The sequence below is a fragment of the Osmerus eperlanus genome, chromosome 11, assembly GCF_963692335.1.
Source record: "Osmerus eperlanus chromosome 11, fOsmEpe2.1, whole genome shotgun sequence".
Lineage (NCBI taxonomy): Eukaryota > Metazoa > Chordata > Actinopteri > Osmeriformes > Osmeridae > Osmerus > Osmerus eperlanus.
In genome coordinates, this window is record NC_085028.1 from 17,330,808 (window position 1) to 17,354,987 (window position 24,180).

General features: G+C 45.3%; 5 protein-coding genes across 6 annotated transcripts; all 5 read right to left on the reverse strand.

The window, feature by feature from the left end:
- Window positions 1-83: 83 nt before the first annotated feature.
- Window positions 84-4,970, reverse strand: clrn1 (clarin 1). Its single transcript, XM_062473733.1, has 3 exons — window positions 4,300-4,970; window positions 2,119-2,298; window positions 84-1,128 (listed from the first exon to the last, which is right to left on the reverse strand). Exons 1-3 carry the CDS (start codon window positions 4,550-4,552, stop codon window positions 863-865), a joined length of 699 nt encoding a protein of 232 aa, XP_062329717.1. The 5' UTR covers window positions 4,553-4,970; the 3' UTR covers window positions 84-862.
- A 299-nt stretch (window positions 4,971-5,269) lies between these two features.
- On the reverse strand, window positions 5,270-10,798 carry gpr171 (G protein-coupled receptor 171). Of its 2 annotated transcripts, none has more exons than XM_062473589.1 (4): window positions 10,326-10,798; window positions 9,166-9,302; window positions 7,005-7,420; window positions 5,270-6,199 (listed from the first exon to the last, which is right to left on the reverse strand). In XM_062473589.1, the coding sequence occupies exons 3-4, from the start codon at window positions 7,386-7,388 to the stop codon at window positions 5,561-5,563; spliced, it is 1,023 nt and encodes a 340-aa protein (XP_062329573.1). In that variant the 5' UTR covers window positions 7,389-7,420; window positions 9,166-9,302; window positions 10,326-10,798; the 3' UTR covers window positions 5,270-5,560. The 2 variants fall into 2 exon arrangements, with proteins under 2 accessions (XP_062329573.1, XP_062329574.1); XM_062473590.1 differs by having other exon boundaries at window positions 7,005-7,414; window positions 10,326-10,577.
- Window positions 10,799-10,837: 39 nt separating this feature from the next.
- Window positions 10,838-15,591, reverse strand: LOC134029483 (P2Y purinoceptor 14-like). The gene is made up of 3 exons (XM_062473588.1): window positions 14,315-15,591; window positions 13,361-13,780; window positions 10,838-11,780 (listed from the first exon to the last, which is right to left on the reverse strand). The coding sequence occupies exons 2-3, from the start codon at window positions 13,729-13,731 to the stop codon at window positions 10,892-10,894; spliced, it is 1,260 nt and encodes a 419-aa protein (XP_062329572.1). The 5' UTR covers window positions 13,732-13,780; window positions 14,315-15,591; the 3' UTR covers window positions 10,838-10,891.
- Window positions 15,592-15,724: 133 nt separating this feature from the next.
- On the reverse strand, window positions 15,725-17,825 carry LOC134029136 (P2Y purinoceptor 14). Its single transcript, XM_062473137.1, has 2 exons — window positions 17,600-17,825; window positions 15,725-16,756 (listed from the first exon to the last, which is right to left on the reverse strand). The coding sequence occupies exon 2, from the start codon at window positions 16,752-16,754 to the stop codon at window positions 15,726-15,728; it is 1,029 nt and encodes a 342-aa protein (XP_062329121.1). The 5' UTR covers window positions 16,755-16,756; window positions 17,600-17,825; the 3' UTR covers window position 15,725.
- Window positions 17,826-19,330: 1,505 nt separating this feature from the next.
- On the reverse strand, window positions 19,331-23,356 carry LOC134029234 (transmembrane 4 L6 family member 1). The gene is made up of 6 exons (XM_062473286.1): window positions 23,128-23,356; window positions 22,298-22,478; window positions 21,696-21,764; window positions 21,006-21,160; window positions 19,953-20,145; window positions 19,331-19,779 (listed from the first exon to the last, which is right to left on the reverse strand). The coding sequence occupies exons 1-6, from the start codon at window positions 23,307-23,309 to the stop codon at window positions 19,759-19,761; spliced, it is 801 nt and encodes a 266-aa protein (XP_062329270.1). The 5' UTR covers window positions 23,310-23,356; the 3' UTR covers window positions 19,331-19,758.
- Between the last annotated feature and the right edge of the window lie 824 nt (window positions 23,357-24,180).

Here is a 24,180-nt window from a genome sequence, read left to right on the forward strand (position 1 = left end):
AAAATGTACCAGTAGAATAACCGCTTCTTCAGCAATGTAGCTTAAAGTGTGATTGTGAATGAAGAGGTTCTACACAGTAAAATATCAATATTTTATTAAACAGAGCCACATGAACAGCGGGCAGAAATTCTTTAAACAAATGTTTTGACGTTACATCTGTCACTGCCAGAAACAGGTCTATAAACAAAACATGAGCCCTATAAATGCTACATAAGTTTAACTTTGACCGGTTATAAAATCATAATAATTGGCACATTGTGTGACGAATTCATCAGGCTAATTAATGACCAAAACATTTTTCAAATAGGCCTACTCTGTTAGCCTAACTTATAATTAAACCTATTACAGCGGACAGAACTAATACAACTTTGTTCAACAAACATCCTAGCCTACATTTCCGGAAAAATGTTAGTGTAGGCTATCACTGTGCCTGTTAGGCTACCCAAGGACACCTACAGCATAAAAACACATTAACAATAAAAGAGGGAAAGTAGGCTAAGCATCTACCTTTCACTGGCTGAGAGAAATCCGGGCCTCTAATTCGACCACCATCTACGGCAACAAGACACCGCAATTAACGATACAATGGAAAAACCAACCCCACCAATCTAAGGAGATTCAAGACGGTTTTCTCGCCGGGAGTTCCCGAGTGAGTCTCTTATTCTCACGGAAAAGACGGCTATCTTGTCACTGGAGGACAAGAACAGGCTTAAGAGGCTCCGATTAGCTTCGGTCCTTTCAACAGCGCTCAAATAGGTGGACGCACGCCTCAAGACTCTCTATTGAGAGGCTAGTTAATAGGGGAGGCTCGGTGTCGCTAAGGGGGGGGGGGGGGGGGTAAAACTAAACAACGTAGCAGTAGTCAGTACATGAGATCCACAGCGCCCGTGTTTACTGCTAACTCTTTGGCCTCTTGAAACGGGAACTGGATCCCGGCCACGCGGATCAACAGGATGTTGAGGCAGTGGAGGAGGAAGGTGAGGAAGATTATCCAGAAGGAGTGATCGTACCACTCCGTGTACGTCTTGTAGACGAAGTTGACTTCGTTGAAGTTGGCGATCTTGTCGGACAGGTGATTGATCTTCACCTCGGACGCGAACAGGGTCATCACCAGGCAGCTGCAGAAGCCTGCGATGAAAGAAAACACTGGTTGATGAAACACAATTGCTGTGAAGAAAACAGGACAGATATGCATTTTTTATGCTTTATTTGGTAGTTTGTAAGTGAAGAGTGAGTGCAGGTGAGAGTGAAGACATGCAGCAAAGAGCCAGGGCGGGATTTGAACCAACTCTGGACAGTTCTACTATCTGCTATTCTTTTACACTTAATTTCAATCTAATCATGTTTTATTTGTGTAGCTCTTTTTCACAACACTTAATCCACACATCAAGTTATAGCGCCTACACTTTTTTCCTTTTGTATCTATGGATACAGTAAATTGAGGTGTCATTTCACAATAGTGACTTTCAGTAACAGAGACCAAATAGAATCTGTGTCTTGGCTCTTGGTACTTGGCAACAACATTGATTAATTAACCCCCCACCTCAGGAAAATCTTTAGTAGCTCTGGTGCTGAGTTTCTTAATTGGGTCTGTTATTCAGTGGTTGAATAGTCCACCCCCCACAGAGCCTTGATTAGACACACCTGATGCATGTTTGAAGAACTGTCTGGAAAGAGTCCCACTTTGTGAGGGACAACCTAGAGATATCACTACACTAACCTAGAGATATCACTACACTTAGAAACATCACTGCACTAACCTTGGAACATCACTAAGCTAGGAACTTCTACGTCACTACCATGTTCAGAAATGATCTAATCCTGACTGAGGCCTCAACACACCGAACTCAAAGCTCCACATAGAAACATGTCCCAGAGCTATGGCTTGTCCGTGGCTTGACCTGGCTAAAACTCAGACGCTGTTTACCGGCCTGAATTTGTATCGGTCTCAGTAAAACCGCATATTGGCGTTTCCTGTTGACCCTGAGTTTTACATCGTCTTCCTTGAGGGTTTAGCTTAGTTATAGGTGCCGATCTGTGGGCATCTGTGAATCCCTCTGGGACACTGCTGGTGAAAAGGGCTAAACAAGTCTAAATCTGATTTGATGTGCAGCTCACAGCAGACGAAGGTCCAGAGATAGAGGCCCAGCGGCCCATGCAACGTCTCGAACGGACTCCCGAAGGCGTTGAACATGAAGAACGCCGTTGCCACGGAGGAGAAGAGGATTAGCACACCGCAGAAGAAGATCACCGTCACGTGAAGACTCGCCGGGATGAAATCCAGCATGTCTGGGAAAACTATTAACGTGAGATGGAGGACAGTATGGAGAGGGGTGGGAGGGGAGAGGAAAGAGAGGGGGAGAGGGGGTGAAGAGAGAACATAATATTTTGTAGAACTGATATGATCGTTATTAGGGGTGTAACGATACACTCAGCTCACGATTCGATACGTATCACAATACTGGGTGTACGATACAATATGTATCGCGATATTTTGAACATCATTTTTTATGAAACAAATTCAATTAACAGATTTTTTCCAAAACATTAAACATTTGCAATAGTTTTCTTTGTTGTACATACAATTGAGTTCACTCAGTTCAAGCGATTTCTGTGAATGCAGTGAATACACGTGTGACGGTATGTAACAGACGTAGCCACGCTCCGTCACAACAAGGTGTCGTTCGCCACTCTCTGGGCTCGAACGCACAACCTCTGACTTGCCAAGCGTGACCACTACCAACTACGCCAAAGAAAAGCTAGCTATTCATTGACGCGGGTGGCCTGTTACATACCTGAGGAGTTTCACAGGTTCACACCCGTTACACACGCATGACGCAGGTGGCTGAGCGGTGAGGGAATCGGGATAGTAATCCGAAGGTTGCCAGTTCAATTCCCGGTCATGCCAACTGACGTTGTGTCCTTGGGCAAGGCACTTCACCCTACTTGCCTCGGGGGAATGTCCCTGTACTTACTGTAAGTCGCTCTGGATAAGAGCGTCTGCTAAATGAATAAATGTAAATTGCAATATATTGTTCCACTATATATTGTTAATCCCCTAATCGTTATGTTTCACAGTAAATTGAATCTTAACAATCTGGGGGCCAGGTGGCTGAGCGGTTAGGGAATCAGGCTACCAATCAGAAGGTTGCCAGTTCCATTCCCAGCCGTGAAAAATTACGTTGTGTCCTTGAGCAAGGCACTTTACCCTACTTGCCTCGGGGGGAATGTCCCTGTACTTCCTGTAAGTCGCTCTGGATAAGAGTGTCTGCTAAATGACTAAATGTAAACAGTAAATGTGCTAGAGAGTGTTTTCTAGAATAGATCAAATTGTTCAGAGGAAATGCAATCTATACAGTAGTAACACAAGGACAGATGGCCTATAAGTGAACAAACTGGTTTTGTTTATCAGAACCAAAGGGTAGGCTACATGGGCTGTCTAGTCAAGCAGAAAATCATTCTGAGTGTACTCCAACCCTCATTAGTGCAAAAATGCTTATGTCACATCGTTCAACAAAGACTCCCTCTGTTCGCCAACTAAAATGTGTCGTTATCTCAGGAAATCTCGAACTGCAACATTTGATCTTCCTTCCTAGGGCTGTTGACCAATGAGAGGGGGAGAAGACAGTTCGGTTAACTATTCACTTCACGTGCATGTTTGGATCTGTTGATAAAGGCCTATTTTATGGGTTTCAAATAGTTAATTTAACACCAAGAGTTTTTATTTGACCCGTTGAGTGTTTGTATAGCTTAGGTCCAAGTGGACCTAATAACACTTTGAAATGTGCTGTTAAGGGAGGCTGTGCTAGCCTCTCATGCAAGGGCCAAAGCTTTTCCAAGAGATTTACATCATAGGCATCTTTTTACTCTGTCAGGACTGTTGTTGTTCTAATAACCGAGAGAGAGAGTCAACTCTCCATGTGCCTTTAGTTTCATTCCATGACGTCCAAAACAGCAAGTAATTTTCCAAGCCACTCAACCAATTCAACAGCCAAGGGACATATATTTTGAGTGTCACCTACTCTTATAACCATTAAAACGTCAAGTGGTCATAACCTTAACCAAATTATCAATCATTATAACTAATGTTAGTTGTTATCATATAAATAATTTAGTATTTTATTAATGTAATTTTAACTATTAATGGGGCTGACGACACTGCTTGTTGCATTCATTGTTATTTGCTTTGAATTATATATGAGCAAGGAGGCAAACAAGATGTTTTAACTGATCTCTAATCTTTAAATAGACACAATTCAACCAATTTCTTCTCGTGAAATAAACCAGGCCTATACTCACACGAAAACCTGAAGGGTCTTCCGCCTAGTCCACACTGTTTTACTCTCTGTCCATGAAACAGGCCGTAGTTTATCCTTCCGATAAATTTGTCTAGTTCGTGTCCCGACGCATTAACTAGTTGAGCCCCTGTTTTACACAGAACGGTCCCGTTTACCCAAAACGGCGTGCCCATGGCTGCAGCAACAATGAGAACGCAGGCAAAACTGAACACCCCGGCGATGCCAAATATGATCTTCTTTTGTCGATTTGGCATAATGAGGCGATGTTGGAGTCTAACCCAGGCTGCTCATCTCCCGGAAGCGCTCTCCCCCGTTTGTGACTTCTGTAACGGCAAATAGGTCCGAGTCCAAATCATGACTTTTTCCCTGATAGCCTAATTTCATATCAAGTCCAATCGGTAAAAGTACCGTGTTTCGGTTCTAAAATGTCCGGTGAGTATTCAGTTACACTGGCGGTTCATCTGCTGGTCGTCTCCAAGTAACCAGGGTTTTAAATTTCGGGGAGCTCTCCTCGAGGACAGCTACGGAGATGAGAGCGCCCCGGAAGAAAAAAAACCTGAACGTCTGATGGAGTCGATACTGGGTTGCTCAGACAGACAGCAGACATGAGGACGGTCCTATCCGGTTCCCTCAGCTGTCATAAATGTCAAGTTAATTGCGCTTGAACATAATTGATGGAACTTCATTGGCCACGTGACACAAGGGACAATAACGTTGTTGTAAAGACTTCTGAACCAATAGAAAGACTGATAGCGTCTCAGGGGTTAGATAGATGGAATACATATTGTATAGCCTATTCCTATATAGGCCTACATAGCATATAGAATAGAACCTTCTTGAACTATGACTCTTACACAGACGCTTTTATCCAAATCGACGTTCACGGAAAAATAGAACCTGCAACCTCATGACCTGTAGCCAAATGTTTTACCAATGAGCTACACTCTTCCCCCTAAAGTAGTTATTGTGCCAAAACAGAATTTATTTGTTATCAAACATGAAAATATGTTTTTGTTTTATATAAAATATAGCCTATATTTCATTGTGACTTGATCAAAGTGAACAACACCACATTCATAAAGATTTTCCATGACACAAGTAGTACACAGAATACATTAAATATTTTTATACATATTAAGCTATTTGTTCAGATAAAAATGATAGTTAAATCCACCAAGACTCTTCTCATATCTAGTTTCAGTAAAAATATAGCCTACCCTGATTCATAACTGCTGGCTGTGTGGGTTAGAACCCGCCTGCGTTCAGTCTGTGGCAGTTAAAGACTGCAGAATCACAGCAGCAGGTTCGGTGATAGAAACAGACGCCCTAGTCCTCCTGTCAAACACTCTCCCGATTCTCTCTCTGAAGGACTGAGAGAAGAAGTAGTAGAGAGCAGGGTCAAAGCACACATGCAGCAACGCCAGCAGCCAGGTGGATTCCTTGGCCAGGAAGAGGTGTCTCCTGGTGGGGCAGTCCTGCTCCAGGACCTGGGCCTGGTTGAGGGTGTACGGGGTGCGCACCACGTGGTACGGTACAAAGCTAACCACGTACGCCACGGTCACCACGGCGATGTAGACTGTGGCCTGGCAGGCGCTGTCCCGGTCGTCGGGGTTGTGCCTGCTTCCCAGCAGCCTTTGCAGGACGAGCCCGCTAGAGATGAGCACGGCGGCGGACGCGTTGAGGAACAGCGCCATGGAGAGGAAGATGGAGAAGCTGTGCCAGTGAAGACCCACGCCCTTCTTCAGGGCGGAGCAGCTGAGGTGCCGCTCCTCCGCCACGCTGTGGATTGGAAGGAGCATGTTGGGAACCATGACGACGAGGACCAGCATCCACACCACCGCCGACATCAGCCGAGCGAAGCCCACGCGACGCACACGCAGCACGCGCGAGCTGCCGATCACCTGTGTGGGAGGAGTCACGCTTTCATTCGTTTGGAGAGACGCTTTAACATTTACATTTTACATTTAGTCATTTAGCTCAACTCATTTAGCAGACGCTCTTATCCAGAGCGACTTACTGTAAGTACAGGGACATTCCCCCAAGGCAAGTAGGGTGAAGTGCCTTGCCCAAGGACACAACGTCATTTGGCAGAGCCGGGGATCGAACCAGCAACCTTATGATTACTAGCCCGATTCCTTAACCGCTCAGCCGCCTGACTCGCTTTTATCTGAAGCGAGGAAGCTTACAATAATAGCTAACTTATTATCTGTTCATGCAATCCATCTGTTCCTCCATCTGCTGGGTTCTTTATGTAATCAATATTGGATCATGGAATAATCCTGACTAGGACAGTTATACCTGTACTACGGCCTAAAGTACAATCTAGGCTGAGTAGCATAGGCGCTGGGTGGTGATGAGTGTCGGGGTCAGGAGAACCCTAACATTTAACTTTCTAGGCCCGACTTCTAGGAGTCTTTTTTAATCTTTTCTAAAGTGGCTGTCCTGTTTGTGATTCCTGGTCCGCCTGATTGAATAAGGAACACCTGTTGTCTGTGTTTGATTTATTCACTATAAATCACGACCCCTTACCTTCATGCCTGAGAGAGGCTTTGCTAACCCTACCTCTGTGTCTGAACTGGTCATTCTTCTGAGGTGTAGGTTAACTCTCTCCTATCAGATTGTTGTCTAATAGGCTACTCATAAACCCAGAACTTTAACCAATAGTGACACCGTTCTAGTGTAGACGGACAACAACTTATTCGTCACCTGCAGGTAGCGGTCCACACTGATGAAAGCCAGGAAGAAGATGGATGCATACAAGCTGATGTAGATGAGCACCGCGCTGACCTGGCAGTGGAACACCATCATTTCCCAGGACGCCACACCCAAATCCTTGGCGATCTTGAAGGGCAGGGCCAGCGTCAGAATAAGATCGGAGGCGAGCAGGTTGGTCAGGTAGACGTTTGTACACTCCTTGCTGCCGTGGAAACACGAGCCGCAGGTGAACGCCCACAGCGACGTCGCGTTTCCCGCCAGGCTCACGAGGAAGATGAGGATGTAGAGGACGATAAACGGCTCCATCTGGTCGTTCACGACGCATCGCTTCGGGTCGGCGGTGAGGTAGCTGGTGGTATTCGGGGGAGAGGACATTGTCGTGGACAGCGACGTAGCGAGACCTGAACCTAAGACAGAGAGAAAAAAATATAATTGGGTGTGCTCAAGCCTTCGGCGAGAGCACAACCTTTGTTCTCTCACATATATATTATTTATTTATATAAATTATATATTTTCGCCCCCCTAAAACTCAGTCAATATTTGGCCTACATACACAACGGCGGTGTCAAAAGGTTCGTCTTGGTAGCGATTGCGTTGCTTCTATTGGAATTTACGTTCAGTTGCATGGTTTGGGCTTAAGTTAAGTTTTTGTGGCGAAAAGTGAAGCTAACGGTGGCTAATTTGCTAGCCACAGTCACTGACGTTACTAACGTCATACGTCACTAACGTCACGAAAACACGCGTGACTACCTGTAGCAGAACATTCGTTTTGCATCTGTTAACTTGGGGGATAGCTAGGCTAACTATAGCTTTACTGCAAGGCAGCTGCAGGAACGCCACAAGCAAAGGGTGATAACTATTTACTCATTTTACTTTGTGATATGACACACAATTGTGATGTGTAATGTACAATATAAGCTGATATTATTAAGGAAGTACATCTACTTTCGGAAACAGTAGTCTACTATTTCACTGAAATATTAGCATCATGACATTAGCCTGTGTTGCCCGGGCAACACATACTACAGTGGTCTATGATGTATCTGTTTTCAATCGTTAAAATAAACATTCCTCACATATACATTTTCGTTGTAGGATTTATTATGACATTAGATTACAAGTAAACGATTTGTGGGTGAAATTATCATTACCTGTGGTTTCAATCCAGTGTATCACTGCAACGCTGTAGCCTACGCCAGACACTACAAAAACATTTACACAGCTGTAGGAAGTCAAACGGCGACAGAACATGTTCGGCCCTCCCCTTACTTAAATCAAAAGTCTATCTAACTACTAACCTGAACTTCATTGCCACAGCCTAAACTTTGTCAATCTGTTCATGAAAATAATTAATTTCAGCCTAAACCGTACAACTGAACGTTAAATCCAATTCAACCAACGCAATCGCTACCAAGACGAACACAGCAGTAGTCTAGTCTGTACTACTACTGTACCGTAGTAGTACAATTTACCGGGGCAGCTTCTCCACACAGGGCTATATCGCATTTTGCGTTGTTACTGACAATGATCGCTACCAGTGAGCTTTTTATGAATGAGCGATTTTCCACTAAATAAATGTCAAGCTTATTTACGTTTTGGGGGGCATATTTTCAGTTAGCAGATGGTACTGTTTGAATCGCGATTCCATCTTCTACTGCCGGGTAACGTCGTAGAATAATCTTCAAAGGGGGTTCTTTATTAATGAATGAATGCAATGAGTAGGCTAAATGCATGACAATATCACGAGAAGGGAAAAACTTAAAAGGACGTTTAAGTCATAGAGATTAGGTCAATTTGTACACCGGTCTGCCAAATGTATTCGTTTTGATTCAACGATGAGGCTGCCTCTTGCCTCTTGGGGAAATGAGAAGACATCCATTTCATTCTACACTTCACTTGTATTTTCAGTTGTAAATGAGCAGCAAAAAAAATGCTTTTAAATCTATGTCATCTTTATAAATAATAAGTATGCATTTTTATATAAAATACAGAAATATCAGTTGTAAAAATGTCATTAAAAAACGGACCCCTGTCCAACCGACGCAAGCAAGCACACCCTACAATTTCCCCAGAAATTGTACCCTCTCTAGTTGACGTTAGATTCTAATTAAACGAGAGAATAACAGGTTACTACACACAAAAAGAGACTTACGTTTTTTGGGGGGGCGGGGGCGTTGTCGTTACTTCACAGATGGCTGGTGGATCTCGTCTGTCGTGTTACAGGTTGTTTCTTCACTGTCGGGTAGACTGTTGTAGGAAGTGCTGGAGATGTGCTTTATAAGACCATGACTGCAAATTAAACGACAACGTGTGAGAAGGAAAGTGTCATACGCCCCAAAAACAAATGGTTTCAATTCAGGTCACACACCATGCATTTGGTCTCGTAAAATATTTGTTTTTATTGCCTTGAGAAATAACTATAGTCCCAATTAGATTAGATTTTTGCATTTTTTATAACTCTTTCTGTATTTAGATATGTTGCAATCAGTAGCACAATCTGAACTTTGTGTTCCTCATGCGGAAAAAGGGTGCAGCCTGGCCTAATCTAACAGGGCATAGCCTACATTTTCATATTTTTCTACAACATTGGAAGTGGGCTTTCAACATAAAGATTTTGTATATTCACATATTGACAACTTTATATAGGTTTATTTGTACTTACTTTGTAAGTAACCTACTTTAAGTACTAGCCCTAGTCTATATTGTTTTGCTTAGTTATGTTTTGTGTGTTTCCTATTGAACTATGTTTCCTAACCCAAAGAGGCAGAATTAGACTTAGCAAACTCTTATCTTCAGTATAGGTTTTCTAAATTTGCCTCTGAGGTTTCCCTGACAAAATTACACACACATTGCAGACATGAAACTTCGTGGTGAGATGTAAATCACAGGAACTGGAACAGGAAATGGTTCAGTTCATTTCACACTGAAAGAAACAAACTCCTTACTCTTCCGCTCGCTCTTCTGATGTAATAAATGTAGTTTCTTTTACAAAGTTCAATGATTTTGATTAATGCTCCCTCCTGTTCGTTGGTCATAGAAGAGTTGCTAACCACGTCTAGAGATCCAGGGCTCCCACCCTGGACAGACAGGCGGGTGAGCCAGGCCGAGCTTCATCTCAACTATCTTTAAGCTCGTCAGCTAAACCACACTGAGACTCTACAGAGCTGCAATGGTACAGCGATGATATTCAACCCAACTTAGACACCAAAGTGTGGTGTGAAGCCAGTCCCCCCAAGCGACCCTCTGACAGTTCTAAGAAGTAGAGATGTAGAGGTGATGAGCTGAAGCAGACTGAACAGAATGATAACGTACCGCATTGTTCCTGTTCCATCATGGAGTCGTGTGTTTACCTCCTCTGTTAGGACAGCGAAGGCTCCTGCTGGCCAGGGTCCTGTGTTTCTGGGTGATCTTAGTCAGTATCTGCCAGCGAGCCCCGCACCTGCGCATCCTGACATTTAACTAGAGACAGTAGCTTCCTGCTTGTGTCATCGCGCAAACCTCAACTTTCCACAGTGTCTGTAGATCTGTCAAAACCTCGAGGCTCTCCTGTCAAAGAGGCCTGCCTGAGGTGTGTGTGTGTCATTTCCTGGTTTTAGGACCCTGTGGTTGAAATTGAGTTTAATTTTATGGAACTAGAATACAGGAGCCGGCCTGTGTTCAGGAACTGTGATGAAGAACTGGGGTGACACTAATCATTGATCGGATCTTTAATGCAGACTACTTGACATCTTCCTCCACCTCCTCCTGTTGACCTTATATCATTAGTCACATTTCTCAGAATCATAGAAGGGGATTGTGACTTTTCTGACCAATAGTGGAATAGATCAGCTAGTCAACAGGTCCCACTGACCAATAGTGGAAGAGATTGGGCCTCTTTGCTAAATCACACTTGTCCGTCTAGACGTGGTGACGATAGTTTTCTCTGTCTTCTGGAGTTCCAGGAGACTCTCGCTGTTCCTCCTCATCTCCAGCTGGGTCTGGGTGACGTTCGAGGCTATCCTCATCTCCAGTTGGGTCAGGGTGACGTTCGAGGCTCCCCTCATCTCCAGCTGTGTCTGGGTGACGTTCGAGTCTCCCCTCATCTCCAGCTGTGTCTGGGTGACGTTCGAGTCTCCCCTCATCTCCAGCTGTGTCTGGGTGACGTTCGAGGCTCCCCTCATCTCCAGCTGTGTCTGGGTGACGTTCGAGGCTCTCCCGAATCCCAGCTGCTCTCTGAAGGCCTTGCTGAAGATGAAGTAAATAAACGGGTCCAGGCAAGCGTTGAGAACCGACAGCAGCACCGTCCCCTCCTTCAGGAAGTAGAAAAGCCTCGCCCACTCGCACCTGCGCCTGAGCCTGAGCAAGGCGTAGGGCAGACGCACCAGGTGGTAGGGAACGAAACACACGCAGAACACGCCCACCAGAACACGCATGTTGCTCCTGGACCTGCTCAGCTTGCGGCAGGCGGTCCTTCGGGCCCGCTGCGCCTGCTCCACCCTCCAGCAGGTCCCACGGTACAACAGTACCAGGGAGACCAGGACAAACAGGAAGATGGCTGCCAGGAAGGAGTGGATGATCTTGTAGAAGAGGTGCACCTCAGGGCTGTGCGCGGCGTCGCAGCCCAGGGACACGCAGGGCTGCGTCTCGTCCTGACTGGTGGTGAGATGCAGAATCACGTAGACGCACATGGTGGTCACCAGGACGGACCAGGTCGCTATGGAGACGAGGTGGGCCGAGCGGACCGTCTGAAGGGCGTGGTTCTCCAGCGGGCGGACGATCTTTAGGTACCTGGGAAGACAGGAAGTGGACAGGAAGTGGACAGGGAAGGGACAGGTAGGGGGACAGGATGTAGACAAGAATTGGGGCAGGAGGTGTGATTAGGGTTGGGTACCAAAACCCGGTTCCACTATGGAACCGGTTACGACGCAACCGGTAAGAATCGGACCGGATTAGAATGCACATTTCGGTTCCACTTAATGTGTTGACTGAAATATTTTCCCTCTGTCGCTCCAAAACGAACAGCTGTGGCTATATTTTACAGCCAAGGATTCCATACATACAACAAATGTTTCAAAAAGATTATGGACAAAGGGGGAAGCACATCAAATTTATTGAAATATGCGGCGACACACAGAATACTTCTTAAAGCAGAGGGATGCACCGTGTTCGAGAGCTTGCGGACATCAGTCCTGGGACAGCCTCCCCAATTTGTCTGCCCTTTCAAACTCATACCTGTGTGTACAGGCCTTTTTCATCATCTCTGCCATTTACTTTCAATCTTGTACAGAAATGTACATAGGAGCTCATGAAAGAAGAGCTTTAGGTTTTGAATAACACAGTTACAAAAATGTAATATAATGGTAAAAGTGTTTGCAACATGAGACAAATGTTTGCTTTTGAGACGTGTTTGTGATATTTTGAATGCAGTGCTTCATTTTGCAAGAGAAGTGAGGCATTTTGCATTTTGTGTGTGCAATTCTTGGATTTGTGTGTTAAGGTTTGGAAGAAAAGAGGACAAGTAAAAAATAATGTGTGTAAGCATTTGAAAAAAACTGTAAGAAACCGTTCGTTTGACCCCCTCAAGTTTAACAGAAGTTGTTGTGGCGGATTAAACAGTAGGCTAGCCTATATAGCATTTGCCGTTTGGGTTTTGGCTTTTTGATGTTAGCATCCACATGAATGATAAAACTTTTATTTGTATGTTTTTTGAATAGTCAACGTCATAGACTAATGACAGTAACTGTAGTGGAAGCTTTATTTTCTAATGTTTGGTGAGTTTCTGCACTTTTCAGTTAGAATTCACCACGTTACAGAGCCAGACAAGACTTTGCGGACGGTCCGCACATTCTCACATTTCAACCTACCTCAAGTCAGACTTGAGATAGGTTGTAGGTAATGAAATTAAAAAAACATTACAAAACTAAAGAAAGTTTGTAAATGATAGGCCTACCGGTCATCTTATTTTGACTAAAACATACAAACAATATAACATGAAGCCAGTGCCGGTCCTAGCACATTCGGCGAGAGGTATCAACACAAACGCGAGGTGTGCGCTCGCATTAACTAATGTAAATTATATGTCCCTGCCAAAGCTGATAGCAAACTTGCGTCCCTGAACTGTTGTATAGTGGGTTAAGCAAGGGGAGTTTCTATAGCCTAGAAGTGCATTGAGCGCAGCAAGTAAGCTTGAAAGAAAAAAATGGATATGAATAGGGGATTGTGCCCCAGTAGAGTTTTAGGTCTAACAACACACCTGAACCAAACATTTCAAGCTTAAAAATGCGGAACTGTTGCTTAGACATGAGGAACAGTACCAATGAGCATGCATTGAAAAGATAATTTGCCTGAATGAGTTCCTGCTCGCGTACCTGTTCGCGGCGATGTACTCCATGAAGAGGATGCTGGCGTACATGTTCAGGTAGAAAGCGGACGCCCCGAAAGAGCAGTATACTCTTCGCATGACGGAGCCGCTAGCGTAGTTCGCTATCCTCAGCGGGAGACAAAGGCTCAGAAGGAAGTCGGCAGCGACCAGGTTCTTCAGGTAGACTGTCACACTGGAGGGGTGCCGCTGGGCTTGGCAGAAGTAGACGCGAAACGTGATGCCGTTCAAAACCAGACCCAGGAGGAACACCAGTCCGTAGGTGGTTATGAAGAAGGTTTGCGGTACGTCCTGGATGTCGCAACAGGAGTCGTTCCCCAGGGTTCTGTTTACCGGAGATGATGAGTTCACGTGCTCCATTTGTGGAGTTCAACTTCTCCCACCCCCCGGATCACCTTGGTGCGTGTGTCTAATAAAACACAGAATATGACATTTATTCAGTTGTCTTCTGCATTGTAATCGCTTATTGACCAATCAAATCGGAATGCATTTTATTTGCATAGCATTTTTACTAGCAGTGTCACAGATTCATAGATGCCCACAGAGATCACCACCAAGTAATCATAGCTATTTATTAACTAATAACTAGTAGGCTATAAGAATGTTTATTAACCCGCCTAAAAAACAATCATACATATAGAGCCAGGGCTATGAACCTGTGACTTTCTACAGAAAAAGAACTTGAACTTTATGACCTCTTGATCTACATTCAAACATTCATACACTGAGCTACATCCATCTATGTATGACACTAGTTCATTTTGGTTGAAATTGTTGATCACCTCACCTACATTCAAGTCATCACATTAACGTGTAACAACTCCAGCCAATCACTTGAGTGAAAACATACAAACTTTTTATCTATTGCATGTTAGATACTTTGATCATTTTACATAACATGGAATGTAAATATCAAAGATGTTTGTGCGTGTGTTCCTCTTACCTGCTGTGCTGAGTGATGAGGATGGTCTTATCGGAGCTGTCATTGTCTGGTCTGGGTCTGTCACTTCCTCCTGTTCAGCTTTGTATCATACTGAGACTCACCACAGAGGCTAGGTTGTGTGTGTGTGGGTGTGTGTGGGTCTACGTGTGTGTGTACGATGTGTGTGTGTGTGTGTGTTTTTGTGTGTGTTTTGTGTGTATGTGCACGTCTGTGTGTGTATGTGGGTGCACGTGTGTGCACGTGTGTGTGAATGTGAGATTGTCCATGAGAGAAAACGTGTTGAAGACTCATATGAGGATGAAAAGGTCCTTTTATAACGACAGGTGCTGCTCCTGTTATTTGAGAGTCAAATCAGGAATAGGTTGTTTTCAAATGTTATTTACATGCATCATATTGATCCTTCATTTCCATAACGTACATAAAGTGTGTCTCTGTCGGTACTAGGGTTGGGTATCGTTTGGACTTTCCGATGCCAAACCGGTACTTTTAAAACGATTCCGATTCCTAAACAATTCCTAAACTGATTATTGAAAAACTGAAAACTGAAAGTAATCAAAGTCAAATTATTGGGGGAGATAGTTTTGAAAATGTTGACTGGAGTTAATAGAATAAAAACGACCGGACGAGCCGGATACCTAATCGGAAATGACCAAAGTACCACCAGCATCCACCGGGACGTTGCCTCACGCCGAGGGTCTGGAGTGGTGCCACCAGTAGATGTTACTACTGCCCCCATGTGGTACGAACATTGTAATTTGCTTTTTTTGCTTCTGCTGTGAAAATATGTCCATGTTGACATACAGCCAAAACATTATACAAAACATTAATTAAATTAATTAAATTAGCAATGTTTAAAATTATTAAACATTGCTAAAACATCTCAAATGTAGGAACAGACGTGCCGTCAGTTTGCTCTTGTGATTCTGTGGTTGTGGGTTTCTCTTTGAGGATCCTGTTCTGCACATGAAGCAAGTAATGTGCTTCGTCATCACTGCAGTGTGGGCCCCTTTGACTGCAGCTACAGGCTGACATGACCACAGAAGAAGACACATGGGTCACATGCCACACTCCCAGTGTTAGACAACTGATGCCAGATGAATACTGATAGGAGTAGGCTTCTGTGTAAAAAAGTCTCTAATTAAGCATAAGCACAACACGTCACATTTCATCTCCTACACATTATACCCATCTAAACAGAGAGCCAATATACTGTATACATTCATATGAAGTCTGCAATTGAAATCAACTTTTAAATGCAGATTCTCCCTCCAAGTCTCTCTCCCTCCATCTCCCCCTTTCCTTCCCACCATATATCCCCCCTCCCCTCCCCTCCCCTCCCCTCCCCTCCCCTCCCCTCCCCTCCTCTCCTCTCCATCCCCCCCTCCCTCCCTCCCTCCCTCCCCAGTCAGGGTCAGATGTTGCTGAGGCTCTGTCCCGTGGTCAGAGACTGCCTCCTGTCTCCTCCCCCCGACAGCTTCCTGAGCAGCGACTCCCTGAACGTCCGACACATCAGGAAGTAGATGACGGGGTCCAGGCACACGTTGAGCGCAGACAGGAACAGCGTTCCCTCCTTGATCTGGAACAGCAGGAAGCGGCTGTGCCAGCTGAACCCGGCCCCGGGCATCTGGCTGAGGGTGTACGGCACGCGGCAGGCGTGGTACGGCACGAAACACACAAAGAACACCGCCAGGAGGCTCAAGATGCTACGGTTCGATTTCCGGCACACCTCGCCGGCGTCCTGCCGCACGCGACGGTAGGAGAGGTAGATCTGGCAGGCGATGGAGGAGTAGCAGAACCCCAGCACCAGGAGGGTCACCCAGAACAGCCCCACACTGAACATGTTCGACGCCTGGTGCCACTGCATCCCCAGCGGGCTCTTCAGCTTCATGCAGTCCCTGGCCCCCCCCTCGTCCCCGGGCCGGCTGGTGAGCACCACGTTGGGCAGCACGGACAGAACCAGCAGGCTCCAGGTGAGCAGAGCCAGCACGCGGGCGAAGCCCACGCTCTGGAGGAGCGGGGAACGGCAGGAGAACGAGGAGGAGGACCGGACGATCCTCACGTAGCGCTCCAGGCTGATGAGGCCCATGAACACGATGCCCACGTACATGCTGGAGTAGAAGAGCACGGCCGTGTAGCGACACACCACCACCCTCAGGCGCCAGCCGCCAAGGTCCATCTCGCTGGCCACACGCCACGGGTAGGTGGACAGCATGAGGAGGTCGGCCAGCACCATGTTCTTCAGATACACCACCAGGCCAGAGTCGCTGGGGACCCGGAAGAAGATCCAGGCGGCCAGGACGTTGAGGACCAGGCCCACGCCGCAGATCAGCATGTAGAGGGCAGGGAGGACCTGCTGGGTGAACAGGCTGCTGAAGTTGCTGGTCTGGTTGGATGCAGCCGGATACCAGGGGGGAGGGAGCTGGGTGAAGTTCAGGTCCATGGCTGAGGGAGGAACCGTGTGTAAAAAAAATGTTTTATGTTTTTGAATATTCTTTTAACTGTAAACATGATATGACTGACTAGTAACATTCAATTTCAATGCCAAAACCCTTTTCTCATCTATAAACCACCAAGATTAACATGGTCATAGTGATGGGAAACCATTCATCCAGAAGTTTCATACAAAACATTGCAAATGCATTGAAAACGCTATTCAGAAGCTGAAAAGCACTTTAAAATATTATAATTTTTTCTTTTCAATTGCTCTGTATATAATCAGCAGAAGTTATTGTTTAGCATAGTAATGTATTTCTATCATCATTGTTATCATTATCATGGAGACCTAAGCCCTCCTTTTCTACACTGTTGGGAATAACAGTAAGCAACTTTCTCCTTTTCTTTCCCTTAAACTGATGGAGAACATCTGTACTGCTGGACATCTTAAATACCGTCAAGTTGTGTTGCTTCTAAAACTGCAAAAGCAGACAGTTATCTTAAATCTGGTGAACTCACAGTCTAATCAATCTTGAACAGCACACTGGCACATTCAGACGCTGTGTTACATAAATCATACTGTATCTTGACCTCAGAATACCCTTGGGATATTACCAGAACAAATACTACTTCAAAATCGAGCAACAGAAAAAATATATTGTTAGAAAGTTGGACTAAATCGTTTTCCATTGGAATGAACACAACGCTTCTACAGCATGCGTATGATTCACACAACACTGTTTACCCTCTAGCATGGTAAGAAAACCGCACAAGTTACCCTGATATGTTACTTAAAGTTGTGTCTCTCATGCACAAACACAAACAGAGTAACACATAAACTGACACACTCACCAAACGACAACACCGAAATCCAAACACACCAGGAGGTTGGATGCCAGAGAAGCTGGTGGTTCTCTGGTGGTTCTCTATGCTTTCTGAAGAACCAGACAGACGGACAAACTGGACCGCTAAACAAGATCCAGACACACGTACAGATGTGCGATCACGCGTGACTGTGAGATCTGAGCGGAGGAGGAGAAGTCTGGAGCCGATGCAGTCTGACCTGGAACAGGAGCTGGATCTGGACCTGGAGCAGACGTGAGAGGGCTGGGGGTCGTCTGATCTTCATCTCTCGTCTGGCGGTCTGATGAGGGAGGAAGGGGAGAGAGAGATGGGAGAGAGAGATGGGAGAGAGAGAGAGGGCGGGAGGGTGGGCGGGAGAGAGGGCGTCTATCTTTCGCCTGAAGGCAGGAAACCCTTCAGACCTTCCTCCAAAGTCTCACACCATGACTCGTGTGTGAGGCAGCATCTGTGAGTCTCACACCCACACCCACAGCAGCCTGACAGTATTCTGACCAAACTCCTCTCTTCTCTCTCAGTCCACCCCCCATCAAGGCTAGAGAATGCCAGGAAGTCCATGGGGGGGCTGGTACATGAAATAGGAAGTGTTCAAAACCTGTTCATCTTTCTGCTCGTGTCTAGTTAGAATGAGGAAGCTGTAGATTCAGTATGATGATGGCACCTCTGCCCTTATACCTCATCAAAGACGAGGAGCGCTGAGTTTGAGAAACACAAGACTGGCATAAAGACAGACTCAGCAGAAAAGTCGGGGGGGGGGGGGGGGGGGGGGGAAGTGCAAGATTGATTTGTGTTGTGAGCAACAAATACAGACCCCAGCTTATCAAAAAGTGTATTTAAACATCTTATTTGAATGTTTAAATGAGAGCTTAATACATTTGGGTTATATTCTTATTTTTAGACGGAATTCGGAAGTGGACTTAGAATGTATTGATTGTGTATTCACATACTTATTGACAACTTTTAATATGTGTAAGTACTGCATGTATTCAAATATGATGTTTTATTGTTTTAGCGATCCAGGTCCAGTTAGCCCATGAGCAGCCTCGAGGACCTGGCGGTCTCCTTCTGCTACTTGGGATATAAATCTGGAGCTAAACAAACTTTCTCTATGAAGAAAACATATAACGTCTCAGGTTACTGTGTAAGCACAACATCGTGAGGTTTATGTATTCAACTTGAGATAAATACCCTTATTTGGCAGTTTTAATGCGTGATTCCTTGATCTGGTTTGGCTTTCAGCTGTAAGGAAACAGGCCAAATATCAAAGTACAATGTAAATAACAGGATCAACCAATGGTTTCAGAATGCACATGCCAAAAGTCATGTTTATAAAAACCTCCTATTCCTCCCAAAAGGATTTCATATCAAACAGACCCCCCTCCCCCACCACCACCCCCACAAAAAAAACACCAAAGACTATTCTGGTCTTGTTCATCTCCAAACGCTGTGGAAAGCAGACGAGACTTATAGAAAGATCACAGAGACAGAGGAAGAGAGAGAGACAGAAAGAGAGAGAAAGGGGAAGAACAGCAACAGGAAGGAGAAGAGAAAGAGAGGAGGATAGCTGAGGAGAGGTGGGTGAGGTGCTGTAAGAGGACACAGGGCAGACAGTTAGACTAAACAAACAGCAGCTTTCTGACCATCACTGCTGTTAGCTGCAGTACCACGGGAGAACACCACGAGGACACAAGCCCGTTTAGACAAAATAAAATGCTATTTTTATTTTTGCAAATAACTACAGAAATAAATTAGTTCTTGATTCACAGTATGGGCAAATTACATTAACATGTTAAACCTGAGTTATCCTATTAAAATAAATAGGTGAATGTACAAGTTGAGATGTAAATGTGTACAGTGAAGGTCATTTACCTACAGTTCTATTTAAAGTGCTAGTGTGCTTTCCTGCTACTGTGGACTTCTCATGGTCTGAAGTATACTAACCGCAGGTATGTTTCTGCTTCAAGGTTGACAATCATCATGGGATCATCACAATCATCATGGGATCATCACAATCATCATGGGATCATCACAATCATCATGGGATCATCACAGGGAAAAGTACTCCTGCATCATCACCATCATCATCACTATCCTCTTCATCATCATCATCATCACCATCATCCCTTCCTCTCTTCTCACAGTCCTGGAGCTTAAACTGAGACTGGACTGACCTGGAACACACACACACAGTGAGACTTCTGACACGACGACATGCAGCTGGGGAAGACACACGCAGACAACCCCCCCCCCCCCCCCTTTTCCAGCTGCACCTGGTTAACCTTGACATCACATAACAAACACACACACACTTGCACCACGTTCTGAGGGATGTAAACAAGCGCACCTTGTTTCTGCGGAAGCCTCGACCGAAGACGATGCCACACATGGAGTTGAGTGTGTGGGCAGCACAGAGGAGAGCCTGCAGGCCGCTGCTGGCCGCCAGGACGGTGAACAGCACCACATGCCACAACACAGCACTCCTTGGCTCCTCACAGGCGGAGGCCCACAGAGCAGGGTCATACAGGTAGACTGGGTCTCTAGGAACACAGAGCAGGGGCATACAGGTAGACTGGGTCTCTAGGAACACAGAGCAGGGTCATACAGGTAGACTGGGTCTCTAGGAACACAGAGCAGGGTCATACAGGTAGACTGGGTCTCTAGGAACACAGAGCAGGGGCATACAGATAGACTGGGTCTCTAGGAACACAGAGCAGGGGCATACAGGTAGACTGGGTCTCTAGGAACACAGAGCAGGGGCATACAGGTAGACTGGGTCTCTAGGAACACAGAGCAGGGGCATACAGGTAGATATTGTCTCTAGGAACACAGAGCAGGGTCATACAGGTAGACCGGGTCCCTGGGAACACAGAGCAGGGGCATACAGATAGACTGGGTCTCTAGGAACACAGAGCAGGGGCATACAGGTAGACTGGATCTCTAGGAACACAGAGCAGGGGCATACAGGTAGACTGGGTCTCTAGGAACACAGAGCAGGGGCATACAGGTAGATATTGTCTCTAGGAACACAGAGCAGGGTCATACAGGTAGACCGGGTCCCTGGGAACACAGAGCAGGGTCATACAGGTAGACTGGGTCTCTAGGAACACAGAGCAGGGGCATACAGGTAGATATTGTCTCTAGGAACACAGAGCAGGGTCATACAGTTAGACCGGGTCCCTGGGAACACAGAGCAGGGTCATACAGGTAGACTGGGTCATACAGGTAGACTGGGTCATACAGGTAGACTGTGTCATACAGGTAGATATTGTCTCTAGGAACACAGTCTAAGTCATACAGGTAGACTGTACTGTGTACAGTACTGCACAAAAGCCTGTGTGTCTCCATGTATGTGTAAGGACCACATTGTGTTGTGCTCTCCCAGGAGACCTGTACTCACTGGCTGGACGTGCGTCTGAACGGGGCCACCCAGGCCTGGCCCTGCGTGGAGTTGTGGAGGCACAACGGGCCGTTAACCAGCGCGCTGGCGCTCACCAGACAGCAGAGGGCAGCAGCCGTCAGGGCCACGCAGGAGGAGCCCACCTGGAACAGCATCTGGCAGCACAGACACGGCCTTAGAACACTTTACCTCAGCACAGATACAGCCAAAACCATAGAGTTAGAACACTTTACCTCAGCACAGATACAGCCAAAACCATAGAGTTAGAACACTTTACCTTAGCACAGATACGGCCAAAACCATAGAGTTAGAACACTTTACCTCAGCACAGACACGGCCAAAACCATAGAGTTAGAACACTTTACCTCAGCACAGATACGGAACCAGATATTCGGAAGTTATTTCCGTTGCACTCAAGATCAAAGCCCCTAACCCTAATCCAACCAGTACCTTCACCCTAATCCTAATATTCACCTTCACCCTGATCCTAATATTCACCCTGATCCTAATATTCACCCTCACCCTGATCCTAATATTCACCCTCACCCTGATCCTAATATTCACCCTGATCCTAATATTCACCCTAATCTCCATCCTCACCCTGATCCTAATCTCCATCCTCACCCTGATCCTAATATTCACCCTGATCCTAATCTCCATCCTCACCCTGATCCTAATCTCCATCCTCACCTCAGTTCTGAATCCACAGCAGCCCGTCTTTGAGCTGCCAATTATAAATCTTCTCGCTCCGACCAGAACCTGCGAAGCAGAAAACATCATGATAGAAAAACAATCCAGATACATGTGAAAAGCTTGATAATTCACACATAATTCCTCCCACTGTTATTTTGTATTATAATACATTTATCTACAACAGTTTGAACGCTCTGTAAGGTCCCTTCACAGATGCGGGTGTGTGATCGGCATCAGGAACACAGAACAAGAAGAGGAAAGTAATCAGAAACCTGTGAAGGCACTGATTCTGCAGTCAAAACCCCACACTGTTACACAGAACCCAAAACTGTTACACAGAACCCCACACTGTTACACAGAACCCAAAACTGTTACACAGAACCCCACACTGTTACACAGAACCACACAGATGGGTGTACGCACACACATGCACACACAAGCAAGCATGCACACACACACATGTACATACACACACACACACGTACGCACACACACATGCACACTCAAGCAAGTAGGTACACACACACATGCACACACCCACACATACAAACACTAAAACTCAACCCCACACACACCCACCCCCTCGCAAAATATCTCACCAGGAATCCTGACGCCCACAAGCCGGTTCCATACGTGGCCTCTCTGGTCACATGACCCTCCAGCAGGTAGCGTCCCTCCAGCCAGGGGAAGAACAGCAGGCTGTTGGCCAGGATGCACAGCAGGGCCAGGGGAACCAGGGACACACCCACACACCTGGAGCAGCTCGCCACACACATGACTCTGGAGAGGACCACAGCACTATTACTTAAATAGTGAGTAAAATACTTTTATATGGAAGCAAATCAGTGATATGTTTTGAATTTTAAAGGGCATTGGATACTTAATATTGAAATGTAAACACCACCGAATTTGGTGGTTTTTAATTAATATGAATTCATTTAAATGTAAAAAAATTCTCATCCAAAAATTCTAGGTTCGGAAATTCAGGCTGCTGAAATTCGAATGGTGAAATTCAGATCCAAAAAACTTGAGCGGAAAAAAATCAGATTGAAACATCCGGGATGTTTGTGTGTTTTTTTTTACATTTCACATTTAGAGGAGAATTAAAAAAAACAACACATTTGTAATTAAAACCATGAAAGAAAAAAAAATCAATTCAGAATCTCAGAAATTAATTTGAATAAACCCCAATGTCATTTAATAGCTCTTGTTTCAACCAGATAAATTGACTGGACCAAATCGAACCCTTACTCTAAATACAGCACATCAACATACAATTTTTTATATTTAATTTAAATAGGACGTGGCTACACTATCTGTTTCTTGCTCCATCAAATAGTAGACTTAAAGTCCTTGTTTAAAGCCGTCAATTAATTATATATATAAAAGTGGAACAGCAACAAAACCACATCAAACTAGAGTATCTTACCTGCCGTTGGAGAGATGATGGAGAAGCCTAGTTCTTATTGTGCCAACTGAGTAACGGTAGTTACTAGAAGGAGAAGAAGCAGAAGGAGCATCCAATATTTCAACACAATTCGATGAGGAACTTGACATTCGCAGACACCAAATATGGTAAATGAAGTGACACATTCCCGCCCCCTTAAGCATCGCGCGCACACGCACGTACACACACACACTGATTATTTTCAACGTCACACAACACCACGATGCCAAAAAGGGCAGTTGGGTAATATTTGTTTAGGGACTGTAGTGGCCTGCTATTCCCGGGGCATTTTTATTGCTATTTTGGGTCCGTTTGGAGAAGTGCTGTTCCTCAAATCAGATAATGTGGGAGCAGTGAATCACGGTTAGAGTGGAAAAGGATGGAAAATCCGAACTGTACCACAGTCAAGTTTGAACTGCCCTTGTCTCAGCTTACCCTCCTGAAAACAGCAGGGGAGCCTCACCTCTGGCATTTGGCATGTTTTTTGTGAGTAAGCTAGGCTAATAAACACTAATAAACAAACATTTCAATGAAAATAAACATAACATAGTTTTATTTATTAATTGGCTATAGGTCCTAGTTATATTCCATCAACTGTATAACTTCAGGCTACTAAATTAGCTAGCTAGCTAGAACTGACTGACTAGAGCTATTGCGGTTGTTAATATCTGACATCATTAGAAAGCCCAAGAATTCCAATATAACGGGCAGGACGGTATCAGAGTTTCTAGCTCAAAGCCGGTGTCCGCTGAGAAGGTGATCGGCTGCAATCTGCCTACCCTCGAGGACCCTGAGGCGAGCGACGAAGATTGTGGCCGACCCCTCCCACCCTGGCCACTCCCTGTTCCAGCTACTCCCCTCCGGCAGAAGGCTGCGGTCCATCAGGACCAAAACCTCACGCCATAAGAACAGTTTCTTTCCATCTGCTACTGGCCTCTTCAACAAGGCCAAGGACTCCCATTGACATTTATTCATTATTGAACCCAGTATCTGATTGCACTATGTTGACCACTCATGCTGCTCATTCTTATATAT